The sequence below is a fragment of the Excalfactoria chinensis genome, chromosome 2, assembly GCF_039878825.1.
Source record: "Excalfactoria chinensis isolate bCotChi1 chromosome 2, bCotChi1.hap2, whole genome shotgun sequence".
Taxonomy (NCBI): domain Eukaryota; kingdom Metazoa; phylum Chordata; class Aves; order Galliformes; family Phasianidae; genus Excalfactoria; species Excalfactoria chinensis.
Window position 1 is genome coordinate 125,263,053 of NC_092826.1, and position 17,881 is coordinate 125,280,933.

At 38.4% G+C, this 17,881-nt stretch overlaps 1 protein-coding gene across 1 annotated transcript in view; it reads left to right on the forward strand.

Moving 5' to 3' along the window:
- ARMC3 (armadillo repeat containing 3) overlaps window positions 1–16,771 on the forward strand; it is a 56,092-nt gene extending 39,321 nt beyond the window's left edge. The window contains exons 13-19 of the mRNA XM_072328943.1: window positions 629–765; window positions 3,784–3,952; window positions 4,815–4,915; window positions 5,979–6,074; window positions 11,491–11,694; window positions 14,585–14,747; window positions 16,241–16,771. Of these exons, the coding sequence (XP_072185044.1) occupies window positions 629–765; window positions 3,784–3,952; window positions 4,815–4,915; window positions 5,979–6,074; window positions 11,491–11,694; window positions 14,585–14,747; window positions 16,241–16,450 (1,080 nt within the window). The 3' untranslated portion in view covers window positions 16,451–16,771. The remainder of the gene's footprint in view (window positions 1–628; window positions 766–3,783; window positions 3,953–4,814; window positions 4,916–5,978; window positions 6,075–11,490; window positions 11,695–14,584; window positions 14,748–16,240) is intronic.
- Window positions 16,772–17,881: the final 1,110 nt, after the last annotated feature.

Here is a 17,881-nt window from a genome sequence, read left to right on the forward strand (position 1 = left end):
AACGTTTCACTGTTTATCAGTGGTGATATTACTTTCTTTTCATAAATAAGGATGGTGCTTTGTGCGTTCATGGATCATAAGCTGGAGATTTCTCAAGGGTCAAAGCTGTTACTTAGGACATGAATAAGGGGGGTAGGTAATCAATCTACCTCTTTCGGTGTCCTTAAAATGTCTTTATCTTCAGAAATCCAAATGAGCAATGTTTTCTCCAGCATGTGTAGGAAATACACTGTAGCACATGAGAGAACAGGATGTTAATAAGATTGCCATACATATAGTACAATACAAATTCAAATGTATTGTAATGTAAATTAGTTGCTAGGAGGCAAGAGAAAGAGAAAAAGGTGTACAACTCTCCGTGGCAGTCTTGGGCTGCATAGTCTCTTCAGTTTCTACATTGCAATCTTATAACTGAAAAGCAGTCAGAAAGGATGTGTGCCACTCTGAACCTCACTTCAGGTCAGAACAGCACAGAAGCAGAGAACTACCATAAATGGCCTATCTGCCAGCCCAGTGTTGCTTGTCTACAAGTCTTGAATCAAGCTTTGGATGGAGAATTTAATATGTTGTTCTTGCTGGAATGAAGTGGGTAAAATATATCAGCGGCTGTGTCTTCATGTTCTTATAGTTAAGAAATGCAGGTGGACTGGAGCCACTTGTTGAGCTGCTACACTCAAAGGACAAAGAAGTCAGAAGAAATGCCTGTTGGGCTGTCATGGTCTGTGCAAGTGATGAGCTAACCGCTGTTGAACTGTGCAGGCTAGGGTGAGTAGAAATAATATCAAGGAGCAGAGGGAGGATTTTAATGAGATAACTATTAAAGTTGATTTTTGTGTATTAACAACAGAAGGACAAAGTTAAGCTATGCTTTTTGGCAAACAGAAACTACTTTTGCATTGCCAGTGTTACAGCTGAAATGGTCCTGATTTTACAGAAGAAAAACTGCGAGCCTGAAAAAAGATCAAGATTTGTATATGAGGTGACTCTTCTATTGTTAAAGTGAAATATATGTTATTGCCCTGCTCCCTCTGCTGGACACTTCTCTGGTTGCTGCACTGATGCTTGCAGCCCATCTGTGAGGGAATTCTGCAGTCAGACCGCAGAAATAGATCTGGAGGAGACCTCAAATGTAGTTCTGTCTGTCTGCCTACTGTGACTGAATCAGGTACACTGCCATACTTCAGCTTGTTCAGTGTGATTGTGAGTACTCATTATGAAGGGGTTTTACAACTTCTGAGGTAACCTCTTCTGGTGATGAGGTGTTGTTATAATTAGAAGGTTTTTCAGTTTTTAAATGTTTCTTGCAGCAATTCTGTCCAATTATATCTCGTCCTAATTTCAGTGGTATTGAATAACCACCTTTTAATAGCAGTTTATTTTTAACTTGCTGAATTTTGTATCAGAAATAGCATAGCCAGCAGGAGCAGGGAGATGACTGTCCCCCTGTACTCAGCTCTGATTGAGGCCGCATCTCAAGTACTGTGTTCAGTTTTGTGCCCCCAACTACAAGAAAGACACTGAGGCCCTGGAATTTGTCCAGGGAAGGACAACACAGCTGATGAGTGGTCTGGAGCATGAGTCTTATGAGGAGTGGCTGGAGGAAATAGGATTGTTCATTCTGGAGGAGGCTCAGGGTAGACCATGTCACTCTCTACAACTGCCTGAAGGGAGATACTGGCAAGTTGGGGGTCGGTCGCTTCTCCCAGGTAACGGACAAGAGGAAATGGCCTAAAGTTGTGCCATGGGAGATTCAGGTTGGAACTAGGAAACACTCTGAAAGAGTGTTTAGACACTGGAATGGGCCATCCGTGGAGGTGGTGAATTCATCATCCCTGAACTGTGTAGATGTGGTACTAAGGAACATGGTTTAGTGGGCAACATTGGTGGTGGGTGGACAAGTGGACAAGCAGATCTTAGAGGTCTTTTCCGACCTTAATGATTCATTGAGTCTATGCAGTTTCTTATGCTCCATGTAAATTTCTCACTTTCCTTTTCATGACAAAGCAAAAACATTGAACTGCTTTTTGTTTTGAAATCTGGTATCATTCTTTCACACATCTCTAAATTCCTCCCAGTTATTTATGCTATTTTGAAGTGTTGTTTCCCAGTCTGGATGAGGTATTTCAGCTGTAGTCAAACCACCACCAATCAAAGCTCAGTAATTATTTTCCATGTCTTGCACATAGCACTGTTCTTATTTAATTCCTTCTTTCTGGCAGCATCCGAGTAGAACTCTAATTTATATGTCCTTCTAGTTTGACAGCATATTATTGATAATAATACATTAAACATGGTTTTTCAACCAGTCAGGCACTGCTTTACGTTATTTTCATATAGATCATATTTCCCTGACTTGCTCATGACTATTCAAAAATGAATATTTGAGAGAACTTATTAAAGTCACAACATATCTCAAAGTCAAGACATATCTCACATCTACTCCTTGTGTCTATGCGTTAAGTCAGTTACCCTATCGCAGAAAGGATTAAATTGACTTTATGTGATTTGTTTATAATGTTACGTAATGGTTATTTCTGGCTGCCTTATCTCTTGCATGCTTGCAAATTGTTTGTTTAGTATTCTGATACGATATTCTTTGGACACTGAAATTCAGCTGAATGATCTCCACCATTTCCTTGTTGATTCTTTTTAAATCTAGATGCTATCTATGACCTTCTCCATTCTTCTGGCTCTGCACCTCTTCTCCCTACATTTTCAAAGATAATTATAAATACTTTAGAAGTTGATTTTGTCATTTCAAAACACAGTATGGGGTGAATGTCAGGCACTGCTAACTTAGTCTTCTGAAGCTTACATGTTATGCCTACTGCTTCTGCCTTCTTGTTAATATTGCTGTTAGGCATCTGTTTGCAACCATTTTATCAAAACTGAAGCAAGAAAGGCAGCAGATGCTTCAGTCTTTTCTATGCCATCTGTTATGAGTTTTCTTCCCACACTGAGTCATAGACTTACATTTTTCTCTTTTATTGTAGTATATGAAACATTTATTTTTGTTTCGGGTCTCTGAATAGTTGTATCTCAGTTTGTCTGTGGGCTTTTTTGGTTTTGTCCCTTATTTTTACTTCCCTGTTGGAAGTCTCCATATTCCCATTTCTGCCTGAGTCCTTTCTGGATTTTCAGGTAGTCACAGAATTGTTAGTGCTTCTGCATTTTGTCCCTTTTTGTGGCTTGTCTTTCCTCCATGTGAGGCCAATGTGCCTCTAATGTCATGTTTTAGACTTTGCTGTACTCACTAGACTTAGTTTTCCCTTTGAAAATTCTTTCCTTCATTGTCTTACATTATCTTACTGATCTTGTTGAGATTTGCTTTATGACAAGTAGTCTGTATGGTTGTTCTACTATTTTCTCCCAGTGCTCTCTTCTAAGAGAGATGGTTGTCACATGCCTTGTCTGCAAAACTTGTTTTCTGAATTTCATCTGACGTACTTTCAGAAGTCTGTCTTGTAAATGTCCACCCCTGAGGCATCTCGTGTAGTTCAGTGAGAGAAATGGACAGTCCAACTATGGAGTCCAGATTAGCATTTCTTTATGTAACTGTTCAACTGCTGAAAAGGATTGGTTTTGCTTTTGGGCACAGTAAGGCATTTTTTCTCTTCTAGAGAAAGAATTCAGCATAGCACAGCAAGCTTCTTGATGGTCTAAAGAGCATTAAGCTAGCTTGTAGAAAGAAGTCTGTGTCTTGGCCTTGGTAATGCTGAAAACTGTGCAATAACAATGAATTGGTACGTAGTGATGAATTAGCCATTGTGTTTTGTTTAACAGTGCGATAGACATCCTAGAAGAAATTAATCAGTCAACAGGGCGCAGAAATAACTTCAGTGAAGCTGCTCTGGAAAGGCTACTTGATAACAATCTCTCCCAAAAGTACAGCCAAACGGGTTATTTATCATCAAGTAATGTCATCACTGATGGATTCTATGATTATGGTAAGGTAAGTTACCTTAAATTACTTTGCTTACAAACAGTAAAATTTTCTTCTTCGTTTTGAAAAAGTAAGAGGACTGTAGCAACAGCCAGCATCTGGCTACCTAAATAACTTTGTTTTCTTGTTATGCTGGCACCAGGTTTTATAATGATTTCTTTTGTTTATCTTTCTTTATGGTAAAATCTTTATGATATCCCCCGATTACACTCTTCCCAATCTCCTTCCAATCCTGTTTAATCTGCTGAGCTCCTAGTTCCGTACCAGGGACTTTCTTGGAAGTTAGTTCTTCTGGTATCTTTCACTGCAGTATATTTGATAGTGATCTGACTCTGAATGACCTGTGGACTTTTTGTTTATTTTTACATAAAGAAGGGTTCGTATTTTCACCTTGGTCATGACCCTTTCTCTCACACAGCACTGCTGATATATCAAGACTGACTCCACTATATATCACCAGTTACCGTGTTCAGTTTAAATTAGGAAAGTTCTTTTCAAAATGCCCAAATAAATTAAAAATATTAGTCTTACTGAAAGATCAGTGAAATACATGCCTTTAAAGCATTTACTTACTTTTGAAAATTCCATCCTAAGTTGTAACGTCTTCAAAGTCAGGAATAATATTTCCTTATCCTAGATTTTAGGACATAACAATAACCTCAAGTTAAATTATTTACAAATTATCTTTTCTAAGAAAATTGAAGAAGGAAAATGCAAATAGAGAAGACACTGTTTTTGTATATTTAGAATGAGTTTTATAAGTTCTCATGTGAGTCTTCTGTTAAAAGTTTACATGACTCTTTTAAACTATTTTTTGTCTTCATTTCTAACTGAGAGCACCACCTTATCTTTTGCTGTAATTTTCTTGTAGATAAAACCTGGCGTAAAACTTCCATCTTTGGAGGAACTGAGTATGCAAGAGCTTACTGACCGTCGGGCCATAATCTACATTAACACTAAGACACAAGAAGAGTGAGTCATCTAGTAATATTTATTGCAGTAACTCATTTTTCCATTGTTCCCACTGTTTCTGATATGAAAATACTCTATACTTTGTACTGTGAGAGATCTATTTTAATTTCAACAGAGTGCTACATGTCCTAGAAGCCAAGTGATCGGTATTTCATAAAACAAAAAATTGTAAAATGGCTTTTTTTTCCCTTTAGACAGAAAATATTTATTCACTTGATTTGATCTGTTTTTTGTTAGAAAACTTAGCGAAGAAGACTCACTCACTGAACACTCTTTGGTTTCCCATGGTGAGACATCCATTTTATTAATAGCTATAACAGAGCTTGTCATCTGCCATAATAATTATGTCATCCAAACTGAACATCAGCATGCAGCAATGAAACCTATGATTTGATGATCTTCATGAGCAGACAAATGCGTGGAATTTTAAGCACAGCATCCCAGGAAGCAGCACAAAGCTTTTGGGCTTGATGGAGAATCTATGTCAGTTATTTCTCTGTTTAAGTTGAAGCCAGCCTAACAAATCTTCTTAGATTTGAATGCAGGAAGTTGGTATTGGCCTTGTTTAACTGGGAGTCATTTCGTATAAACAGTCTCACAGATCAAAGAATGCTCTACCAGTATTTTGCAAGTCCAAAATCTTCTTCTCTGTCAACACATCACATATTTGGTTTACAGTATCATAAGCTTCCCTTTTAAGCTTGTATATGACACCATAAAGATGTCTGAGAATATCTATGACAAATTAACCTTTCATGCTCTTTGTTGATCCTAAGCTTGTCCTTTAACTATTGGCTTTTTTTTCTTTGACTTTTGCACAGCTTATTGCCTTTGCACCTTAGCATCAGTCCTACTACCCAGTTACTTTTGTGTCCATCATTGGTATTCTGTACTTCACTTTTGATCCTTGAATCAGCGTTATGTTTATTTCTATTGTTTCTTCCCCTTATATATTTCTTATTAATATTTTTACTGTCCTTTAAATTCAAAGCTCTATTTTCATAATTTAACATGCAAATGCTGTCTTACAAATGATACACAAAAATATCTTACTTCTTTGCAGTGTCCCTGCAATAGAGGAAAAGCCACAGCATGTATCTTATGAACAGGCTACCTCGTCACCTTTAACTTCAAGGAAAAGCAGTAGAGAAAAACTAAGGTATGGTCTTAAAATGTACTAGTTGTCAGTGTTCTGTTATTGTGCTATAGTTCAAAATAGAATTCTGATTGAAAATAGTAATAGACAGTTTCCTAACAGTGTACAATAGCTCAAATACAATCTTAAATAGGTTTTCAGAATCTTTCTTTCCCATCCTGATTGCAGTAATCTTCCTTTGTCTATCTTAGTTGTTATTTGTCCTCCCCATACTGTATTTGAAGATCTCCCGTTAATTTGGCTGTTTTTCCTTTCGATATCCCTAGAAGACAGTGAAATGCAATTATTTTAGTGCTTGACAATTAAGCCACAGGGAAATTATGGTAGTTCTTTTTCAAATTAAAAGCTACACCTATGAATGAGAAGTCCCTCTACTGCCCACATCCATCCATTTTCATAGATTAAATTTCTTCCAGTGAAATTCCACAAGTGACTAAAAGCAGTAAAGACTGTGTTCAGTACTATTTCAGTTTTGACAGCAGTGAGCCTAAAAATGCCTCAGTCGTGGAGAGCTCCCTCTGATCCATACAGTACACTAGGTAGAGTTTTACTGGTCCTTTTTGTGGGGCTGATCTGTTGAGCAGGTTTTCTTCTACCAAAGAGGTACAAATCTCTAATCCCATGGAAAATTTATTTCCTTCCTCTGTAGAAAGAGTATTTGAGCCTATCCCTGCTTGATGCTTGGGGTTTACCAGTCTTATTCTGGTTTGTTGTAAACCTGCTCAAAACAAGGCATAACAGATATAGTAGAAAGCTCTGGCTGTTAAGGCATTTCTTCTGAGAGAGCTGAGATCAAAGTTCTCATCCTGGTCTTAATGATTTCTAGTTAAAATACTTAATTTATATTTTGTTAGTGTGGAAAAGTGAACCACAGTCTCCCAACTGAACTGACTCACCTTCAGTTCAGTTCACCTGAACTGAATAGCTGCACAGTCACCGCTGCATGAGTGCCCTTCAGAGAAGACAGGAGTACATGCTTAGATCCAGGGGAATGTTCAGGACTGCAAAGCCAGTCCAAGCAGAACCTCTTTGCAATCCAGGGGATGGTGTGTAATCCTTGATAGGAACGTGACACAGCCTACAACTGTACTCAGATTTTCGGTTACCTAACTTAGGGTTATGACCATTTATCATTCAGGTTTCTGCGGGTCTCAGTCCTGACTTCCAAATTTACCTAATTTTGTGGTATAGGGGTCTTTTGCCACTTCTCAGGGCTGTGAATTCTTGTCACCAGTAGCATTACAGAATGTTAACAATTTCAGGGTTGCAAAAATGCGAGTGTCTGTTGCAGGAGCAAGGGCACCATGGTTGCAATTTTCAGCTTGGAGCTTATCCATGAACTATGATATGCTACTATCTATACAGAGCTTTTATTGATAGAGGTAATTACTGATTTCTTGCACTGCTGTGTGTTTCTGTGCTTATGAATCTTTGTGTGTGCCTGGGAGATTAAATGTGCCATAAGGAAAAACAAGGGAAAATTGGGACTTGTGATCTCAATAACTTAATGGTATCTCCAGTGGAGGAAAAGCAGGAGCTGTCTGGAAGAAGGTCTTTTGGTCTGCATAAGCCGCAGCAGAGAAAAAGCTTTAAGGTGTCACACTCTGAATTGTATTAATTTAGAAGTGAAATGCAAATTTTTGATAGCTAATAGCTACTGATGGTCAAGTGTTGAGGTTCTGAGTTCAAACCAAATTGTGGGATTCATCTAGCCAAAAGTTACTGAGTTACAATTGGGCTAGTAATTCTGTAAGTACTTCTGGAATTCTGTTTGAATCATTTCATATTAAATACTTGAAATGAGTTTGTTGTGGTTTAACCCGGGAGCAGCTCAACACCACACAGCTGTTTGCTTGATTTCCCCCAATCGGGAGGATAAGGGAGAAATTGGAAACAAAATAGAACTCATGGGTTGAGATAAAAACTGTTTGCTAAGACAGAGGAAAGGAAAAAAAATAAAAAAATAATAATAATTTTAAAAAAAGCAATAATGAACTACTTGCCACCTGGATGTTGTGCAAGGTTCTTGTTTCAGGATGAAGAGAAGTGGAAGTGTCTTTAGTATCTTACCAGGCCTACTCTAACATGTGCTGATTTGGGTGGTGTCCTCCTGATGTCCATCCCAAGTCTATGGCAGTTTACTTAAAGGAAACAGAATTGATGGGGGAATACAAAGCCAATACTATTTGCTTTGTACTTGTGGGCATTTCTGTCATTTCAGGAGATGCTCTAGAGACTAGAGACTGAGACTACTTTGCACCGTCATAAAGTGCAAAGCTTAGAGATCTGTTCTGACAAGATAATGTGTTTGTTTACTACTGTGTGAGGGCACCCTTGGGTAGTTGCTTTTTAACATACAAGGGCTGCTCCAAACGTAATGCTTTCTATTTTGTTATGTTGGCCCAGAGGGCCAGAAGCGAATGTTGGTGGCATGGCAGTAGAGGTTGAACCTTCCTGCCAATATCCTATTCCAGATGACTGCAAAGGAGCAGTTTGACAAAATGGTGTCTGACATGAAAGGGTATGGGAAGCAAAGGTGTGGAAAAAAATTGCACCCATTGATGTTCATTGATGCTTGACGAATGTTTCTGGAGACCAAAATGTGAATGTGAGCCCAGTGAGTCAGTGGTGATACATTTCAGCAGTGGTGACAGTGACATGAGAGACAAATCATCTTCTGAGCAGCCATGCAGATTTTTGTGAGAATTTTCTCTATCAAGTCGTGTTACTCTGCTTTTTGTATCTGTTGTAGTTTCCATGGAAACATACAGGAGGCATTACTTTTGGAGTGACCAATGTAATCTGTGTCAATTACACAGTAAATAACTGCACTGGTAGTGATCTTAACTCTTGTGGAAAGCAGAAATTTTTATTTAGAAACAAACAAATGCCTGGCTCAGTTTCCCCACAGTAAACTTGCAGGGATACAAAGACTTCTTTCTTTGAGTATAAAATAATTGCTTTTGAATGCCATAATCAAGTTGCATGATTTATAACCCCATTGTCATTCATTTTGAATCCATAATTCATACATCATTATTACTATTAATTTGTGAGATATATGGAAGTTACTTGAAGGTCAGTGGCTGACTCCAAGTCTTAAACATGCTTATACTTTTTTTCTACATATTTTTTTCCTTTGATCATATGTTTCTGTTCAACATTATTTTGCAAAGTACCACTGAGCACAGTTTAAAACCATTGTTTTTGAAAAGTGATACTGGTTTATATAAACTGTAGTTGAAAGCTAAGAGAAAGGAGAATTATAGTTGTCTGCTGGAAGTGTTTGAATTAGATGTAGAGAAAGTGCTTAGCTGATAGTTTGACATGTATTTGCATAGACAGATAGCAACATTTTTGATCAAACAGTTGCATATTTGATATATATGATGACTGAACTAAACTGTTAACCTTAATGTAGACTGATAAACGTGTATCTCTCGCGCGCTATATACTTACAGAGCATTCAAGAAAATACTTTCCAATGCTCATTTCCTCCTTTCTGAAAGACAGGAAAGAAATTTTATTGTACACAAAAGGAAAAAAAAGTAGGAGCAATTGCTGTTCCTTGGTGGCAGTATAGTGCATTGGCTGCCATTTTCCTCATGCTGGCTCTTTGGTATTCCACAGGACATCCATGCTGAATTTGCAACAGGAATCCTAGCAGCTTGAAAACTATTTACCACAGTTAATTTTCCTCTACATTACTGTTTTGCATTTGCAGCATGTCAAAGAATCATAGAATGGCTTGGGTTGGAAGGGACCCCAGGAATCATCCAGTTCCAGCCCCTCTGCCACAGGCAGGGCCACCAACTTCCAGATCTGGCACTAGAACAGGTTGCCCAGGGCCACATCCAACCTGGCCTTGAACACCTCCAGGGATGGGGCATCCACATCCCTGGGCATCCTGTGCCAGCACCTCACCACTCTCTCTGTGGAGAACTTCATCATGAGCAGTAAGGCAATTTTCAGAAATAGGAGAGGGTTTTTTTTCCTCCTGATGTCATAATTCCCATAATAAAATGGGGATAAAACAGGATATGAAAAGGTTAATAGAAGCCTGCTGTGATCGTCACTGTTCATTTTACAGCCTTCAGCTGTAAGGCAGTAATGCCACAGTTCCTTATGAGACAAATTTTTAGGCAGACATGGTGGTCTGTTGAGGAGCAGGGCAGACACAGATGTGGAAGACGTTAAAACAGCCACTTCACCAAGGAACAGAATGTAGTTGTACCTCCAGGAAATAAGCAGCAAGAAACCAAACCAGTAAGAGAAGGGTGGGCGCCCTTCTCTCGAGGTCTTTGTTCTTTTCCTGAAAAATTGGGATGGAGGAGAACAAAAGTGTTTCAACAGTCATTTGAGTAGAAAGGAACAGGAAACTAATGTTCCTGTTGTAGCGCAGTCACTCAGCACACTCCTCTTCGGGAAGATAAAGTTTTGGGAGGAGCAGAAAAAAAAAAAGACAGTCAAAGAGCAAGAAATACACCATCCATAGATGTCTGTTATTTTGAAAACCTGCTAAATCAGACACTGGACAGGTGAGAGTAGTTCATTTTGATGTTGTTCCCTTTAACAAGTTATTCTCAAGCATAATACTAAGTGCATGAATGGAGCAGTGGTTGTTAGAGCTACTATTATGAGGTCCCCTTGCTATAGAGTCAAAACAGATAACAAAAACAGTTTGCCTGCTTTTTTAGAGTATAAGTGTAATTAATAACCAGAATAGTTTATTTAAGACAGTGGTGAATTTTCTATACTTTGAAGATTAAATCTTAATTGGTTGTCCTTCGAAAAAAAATGTGCTTTTTTGAAACCCGTGAAAAGGGCTTTTTGTGAATATGATAAATCTTAATAGGTAAAAGTTGAAAAATATTCTGAAGACAAATTGCTTGAATTAGACTACTGATAAAGGTAAATGCCTTTATGCTTTGTACAAAGCCTTCTTAAGTCTTAAGAGTGCAATTCATTGTAAAGTTTTTAAGAATAATTGGAAGAGCATACAGTAATTATATTGTACCCTGAAGCACGCTCTCTTGTGGCCCTTTATTTCTTTTCTTTTTCTTCCAAGAATGATGAAAGTATTATGGATTAAAAAAAAAACAAGGCAATGAAAGGAATTCTGTCCAATTTCCCAGTAGGATTACTCAAGATGGATGTTGAAAAAAGAAACAATGCTTACAAAGTTCTACGCGTTCCTACAAATAAAAAATCCTAAAATGTCTGATTCTGTGGATCTGCATAATAGCCCCAATAAGACGCTGATTTTGTAGTTCCCGCGAAACTTGTGAAATGCGCAGTGTTTTCTCTGAGCAAAGCAAGCATTTCATTTGTTCTTCTGCTAGGTGGCTATGGGGCCTGTTCCGGATTTGGACTTAAGAAGTAACAGTACAGTAAACAATGGTATTATTGTTTTTTTCAGTGTAAGAAAAGGGAAAGGGAAGAAAGAAGAGGAAAAAATGAAAGAGGTTATTGAGATTATATCCGAAATCCAAGAGGAAATAAATCTAGAAGATGCACAGTGGCAACCACCACCTGACTTCATGTTAATGAATTATATTAATGATGCTTCCAAAACAATTCTACCACTCACCACCACTCGGGAGCAGGTTGTGGCTCTTGCACGGTGAGTACCTGATTATGTTTCCATAAATAATGCAAATAAGTTGATTTGGGAAAGTAACAGTTTTCTTTTCACTGGACAACATTTTCCAGTTTGTTCTTTTTTCCCCACCCATAATTGGAATTAATAACAGCTTTGGCCTGGTATTCTAGTATGATTTTTGGTTTTAAGTTTCTTCTTTATTATTTGATTATAATTAAAGTACTTAAAATATCGTTTGCAACAAAAGGGTGTAATTTTCTCATTCTGAAAATGTTCATGCTGTCAGTTTCAGGTTTTTGACATTTATATATCTGTACTGAGTCTTTCCATTGACCATTTTGGATAAATCAGGATTTCTGGTGTTTCCTTGTAAGCTTTCCTATTCATTCTACAAATGAATGCACAATGAAGACTGTCATTAAAGTATTTAAAATATTTCCTATCATTAAAGAGCTTGTTTTGTGAAATATGTCCCCTCTTATTCCTCTTGACATAGCACCTATTTTTGATAATACAGATGGCCCTTATTCTTAGTTGTCATCTTGGCTGTGATGATGCCCTGAAGGTTGTTGAACAGCAGTCAATGTTAGGAGAGTAATTAATGTTTTTTTATCCCCTGGATTTTAAAGCAAACAACTAGAAAGAAGCATTACTTGCCATTATTTTCTCACTGCTACTGGGGTATGGCCCAGCACAGAAGGGTGCTGTGAGCCTTTCTGTTGACTCCAATGGGGTTTGGATGAGGGTTAAAAAACTGACCCAAATGCAAAACTGTTTTGTTCTGTAGGAGAAGGTCCAGATTCCCAGAAGGTGCCCTTTTAATTTCTTACATGTAGAACTTTGTACAATTGCCGCTGTCTATGCATGCACCCAGTTGGTGTGATGTATCATTGTAATTAACCAGACATTATCAGTGAAGAAAAAACTGCACAGTAGTTGAGATTGTTGCAACTTACGTCTGTTCCTTGCCTTAGGATCTTTCTTGCTCTGTTTGTTTAGAAACTCCTCAGGATAAGAACCGTCTTGTATTTTGTTTTCTATACCAAAAGCACAAAACATTCTTCAAAGGAGTTTTAAGGTGCTACTATAATTAACATCCTGATGATTTAATAGTTCCAGAACATTGCAATGATGTGTGTACAGACAGTTGTTATCAATGTGCGATTCATTAGTAGCGCTGGCCACTCAGCCAAGGCACCAATCACTGTCATCTCCAAGCAGTGCGTCTTCTTTCATCTTCTCCTTCATTTAACCTTTACTATCTTAGCAGTTTCCTGACTGCCTCCTGAACCTGGAGACTTTGGCGTCAGATCCCACTGAGTCTCTCAAAGTTTGTTTTTTTGTTCTATTAACCACATTTTTAATGAAGTGGTCCGCTGTGATATGAGGAACGACTTCTCTGTTGATTGCAAAAGTTGACAAGACAGGGATTCATCCTTAACTATCCAGCTGAGTATAAATTACGCTGTCTTTCTCAAGGTGGAACTCATAAAATACTCTTTCAAATCCACTCTTCAGACACGCAAATGAAATATTTGCAAATACACAACCTGGTGAAACGATCATCGGGGACAGAAGTAAAATGTTTTCTGCAGGGATTTGTATTCCTATACTGCATTTTCTGTGTGTGCCTGGGGAGCATGTGCTGAATGGTTGGGGGATGAGGCAGCTGCAGGAGCCCGTGCACATCCCTGCTGTGTTTGCTGGGAAGAAGCCAGCATGGGTTAGGGAATGCACCATGGTACTGGCTGCCTCCTTTTAAACAAGTGCAGCACATCTCTGCATGTGCAGGAGTGGTGTGCATGTAGGCTCAGGGGCCTTTGCTCCCTTTGTTGAGAGCTGGCTGCAGGCACGAGTAGCACAAGAGACCACTTGGAGCCCTTTGCTTCTTCAGGCTCACGCTGTAATTGCCAACTTTGCAATATCACATCCAGTCTGCTCATCCCTGTGCTGCTGCTACTAGCACCTCCCTAGGCCCTGAATTTTGAGAAATAAGACCTCTTAAATAGTTTTGCATGCAGTGTGAGGCTAAAACCTGTTTGCATATGTTTATTATGGAGGCAGTGACGCAGAAGTTTGTTCCCAGTCTGAGGTAGTGGCTGTCATGTCAGCTCTGCAGCACCTTGTCCAGAATTACAGCCCTCAGGAATAACCATGCTTTCAACTGAGGGCACTGCAAGGAACAGAGGTCTGTGCATAGAGGAGCTGTGACAGAAGGGAGGTAAAGATGTAAGAGGAGGCAGGGATGTATAAATCAGAGTTGGATCCTATCTGTGTGCAGTCACCTAGAAGACATCCTTTTTGCAGTGTTTGCATAGCTTGTGGGTTCTGATCTTCTCTTTCTTTGTTTAAACTATTAATTTTTTTTAAGGATAAAGATAACCTCTCACCCCAAATATTGGCTTTGGCGTAAGAAAACACATATAGAGACTGAGGTACCCTTTCTGAATGTAGATACTTTCCTGTGTTGGGAATATTGTCTAATGACTTTATTTTTGTCACATATTGTCATGCTTTAATTAAATTTCAAACAAATGCTAGGGCTGGGATTGTACTACATTACTCAAGTAATCTGTTAGCTGCAGAGATGGCCATTAGTTTCTGAACTATGTACTCAGTGATTTCAGTTTTGATGATGATGTATTTAAGTACTTGATGCCCACACTAGACCTCTCCACAACCACTGCTGGCAGCTTTGACTTTGGTCTGTGATATTTATGTTTACAGCGATGTTTAACTGTAGTTAATAGTAAAGCAAACAAACAAAAACCAGCAAATAAAACAATTACAGCATTCATAGCAACAGTTTGAAGTTGCATATATCATTCTCTTATTGCTTCTGTACCTTCCATTTTGTGATAAATTCAAGAGGAACCGTAGGTTTAATTGATCTTGGTGTTCATTGGAACAGGTTTGTTGCAGACCAGATGGGCGGTGCAATTGAAAGAGACAAACTACACAATTTCAGCTGGGAGCTTCACATAAGTGAAATAGAATTTGAACTAAAATCCAACCTTGTGCCTATTGGGAAAGTGAAAAAAGGAACATTTTACCACAGGGCTTTACTTTTCAAGGTATGTTAACATTTACTTTACAACATATTGTTATTCTTGCTAAATGGATATTAAAACTAGAGTTTCATCAGTGTAATCTAATATTTATATTCATGTAATATCTTGTGTATATGTCTAAGTCTGCAGGAGTGTATACATACTTTACTGGCAAAATTGATTTCCCAGTGAACAAAAGCCAGCATGGCTTCTTTTTGTAAACATTCTTTTTCTCATTCAATTGCCTCAAGTGATACCAGCAGAACACTTGATAAATGGCGAGGAGTCAAGATATTTATTTGGCAGTCAAAACATTTTATATTTTCTGTAACTGTAAAATATTGAATTATGCAGTTTCCTGGGTTGTTTTTCTGTTGTTGTTTGTTTGTTTGTTGTATGCTGCAAATGTAAATGTGTCAGGACAATTTCTGTTCATTATCTGTCCTGTATTCTGTGACAACGCATAACAGCTTTTATGTTCCAGTTGCGTAGGCTGGAAAGCTTTGTTTCTTCCTCTGTCTTCATGTCAGCCTGCTTATCTGTGCCCTCTATAGCTGGCCTCTTCTCCTTCTTGTATGAAAAGAAAAAGAAAAGAAGGGCTTAGGCACTAAGTGGGAAGGACCTGGGAAGTAGTATAGAGGAGAAAGAGTACAATGCAACATACATGGCATCCATGGGGAGAGAAGGTTCCTGGCATGTACTGCGGAGGTCTGAGAGAAGGAATTAATTGTGCTGAAGCAGTACTGATGTTCTCTTACCCTCCACTGTCCTCTCACCATTATGTTTCCAAAGAAACGTTTGCAGGGACAAATCCTCTCTCTTGACGCTACTGCAACCTCAGCATGGACTATCTTTGTAAGAAGTAAACATTTTTCAGGATTTTATTTCTTCGTGGCAGATGTGTTTGAAGAAAGTGCCTTTTGTAGCTGGAAGCCCTTGCAGCACTGCTGGGGACAACATAGAGTTGAGGCCATGGAGGTGTTCTATATAGTTCACCTCACATTTCATTACTTCATACACTGAAGGTGCTGAGGAGCAAAGAGCATGCTTTGGGGTGAAGCAGCAGCCCTAAATGTAACACTAATAAAAATGTTTCCTTTCTACACTGAATAGTGCATGCAAAGTATGCGAGGTACATCTATCATTACTTGTGTTCATGGATCTTCAGAATATTGCGCAAAACAGTCTTCCAGGAAGAAGAATACCTGTCAGTGCAGCATGGTTATTGTTCTTCATTTGAGATCTGAAAGACAGGCTGATGCGTGGATATGTTGGTGCCCAAGAAGAGTAAAAATGAATCGGTTTTATGCAGTGCATAGGATGTGGCAGACATAGCATCTATAAGCAGTCTGTCTAAGCACAACCAACAGTAATTATTTGCAGTTTGGAACACCACAGATATTTACACAGTCTGTTTCAATAAAGCTTTTTATGGTATTTCTTTTCTTTTTAAGCATCGCTCTCTATCACACAAGCTAAATGTACTAACTGATTAACGCCTTTTCTTTCTCTTTTAGGTGATAGCAGACAGACTTGGAATTGGCTGTAGTTTAGTTCGTGGCGAATATAACAGAGCTTGGAATGAAGTTAAATTGGTCGATGATTCTCCTCAAGGAGTAACTGGGCTGCTGCTTCCTCCTCAAGAGTATATTGTAGATCTGATGTTTGTGCCGGGCTTTCTGATGAAACAAGAAAGTGTAGAGGCTGATCAGTACAAATATATTTAATCACACTGTTGCAACGTTACAAAACCATGACACACACCCAAATTTCTTAAAAATAAGCATTCTAAGATGATTACATGCTATTATTTATGAAACAAATGGGGGTTGCGGTCCAGCTATCCAAAGAAAAAGCATCTATTTCTACAGGCATTTGCTGAAAGGCATTCTTCATTTTCTGAGACTTCACTTTAGATATCTGCATTCGGTATGTTCTAAACATCGAATTAAACATAGCCAACCTCAGTTCTTAGAAACTAGGGAGGGAGTGGAAGCTGTTAATGTTGGTGCTATTTTAAGAGTAAGATTAAAATGTATTAGATGAAGAATACTTGGTATGTTGTGCTTAGTAAATAGATTTTTCCAAATAGATTTCCAAACTATATTTCTTTTCTTATGGTCCTTCAACAGTGTACTTTCTGTCTCTGGATGGATAATATTATACTGTAGGTAAAAGTAAATACTGTTTATCCTGGCACAGAGAAGACAGATGATTGATAAGTTATTGCTTGCAATCTCCCTTTAATTTCTAACTCTAAGGATTCTATGATTCTATGATTTCTACCTTTCTGATGAATGTAAACCGGCAACGCAACAGACTGAAGGTGGGTGGTGCTGTCAGTGAGATTTTGATATGGGAGGACGTATAGCCTTGACCCTGCGTACTTCTCTTTGTTTGCTTGTTCTGCGCGTGTGGAGGACATTACAACAAACAGGATTCTAAGTAGATAATTCCAGGCTTTTTAGACTAGTTTGCTGGCTCAGAGACATTTCTGAGCCTTCTGTAGCTACACATCACTACAGAAAAGGATTCTTCTGTTTTCCCCACAGTAGATGCAGAGGCAGCACAGGTTACTGGCAGCAGCAGTACCAGTGTTTCCATGCTTCCCCTCTGTTGCTCTTGGTCTCTGACCAGTAGTAGGAGCATCCAGGTTAACTTCTACTTGTTTTATCTTTATGTTAGCAAGGGACAACTGCTGTCTAATTCATGGAATTAATGCATTTCAGGTACTTTCTGATTTTCTATTGCTAAACAACAGCAACAGCAGAAGACTTCCAATATGTCGCTCCTTCAAACTCTGTACTCCCTTGTACTGAAAAAGTTGACACTTTACCCAGTAAATCTCACTGTTTAACTCTGGACCCTGAGAAGGATCCAGAGCTCGTGAAGCAAAACAGATGTCTCTTTTCAGATACAAGAGGAACTTTTTAAATCTTTATATATATATATGTATGTATGTATGTGTGTATATATATGTATATATATATAAAATTTGGCTTCAGGTAAAACAAACAAATCTTCTGTTAGTGGATGAGGATTTGGGATGATGATGTACTAATTTATGCACAGCTCCTCTGCATGAATCTAAACCTTTTCTATTATATGACTCCCTTCTCCAAAACTGCAACTTGTTACCAACACAGTGTCAGTGTCAA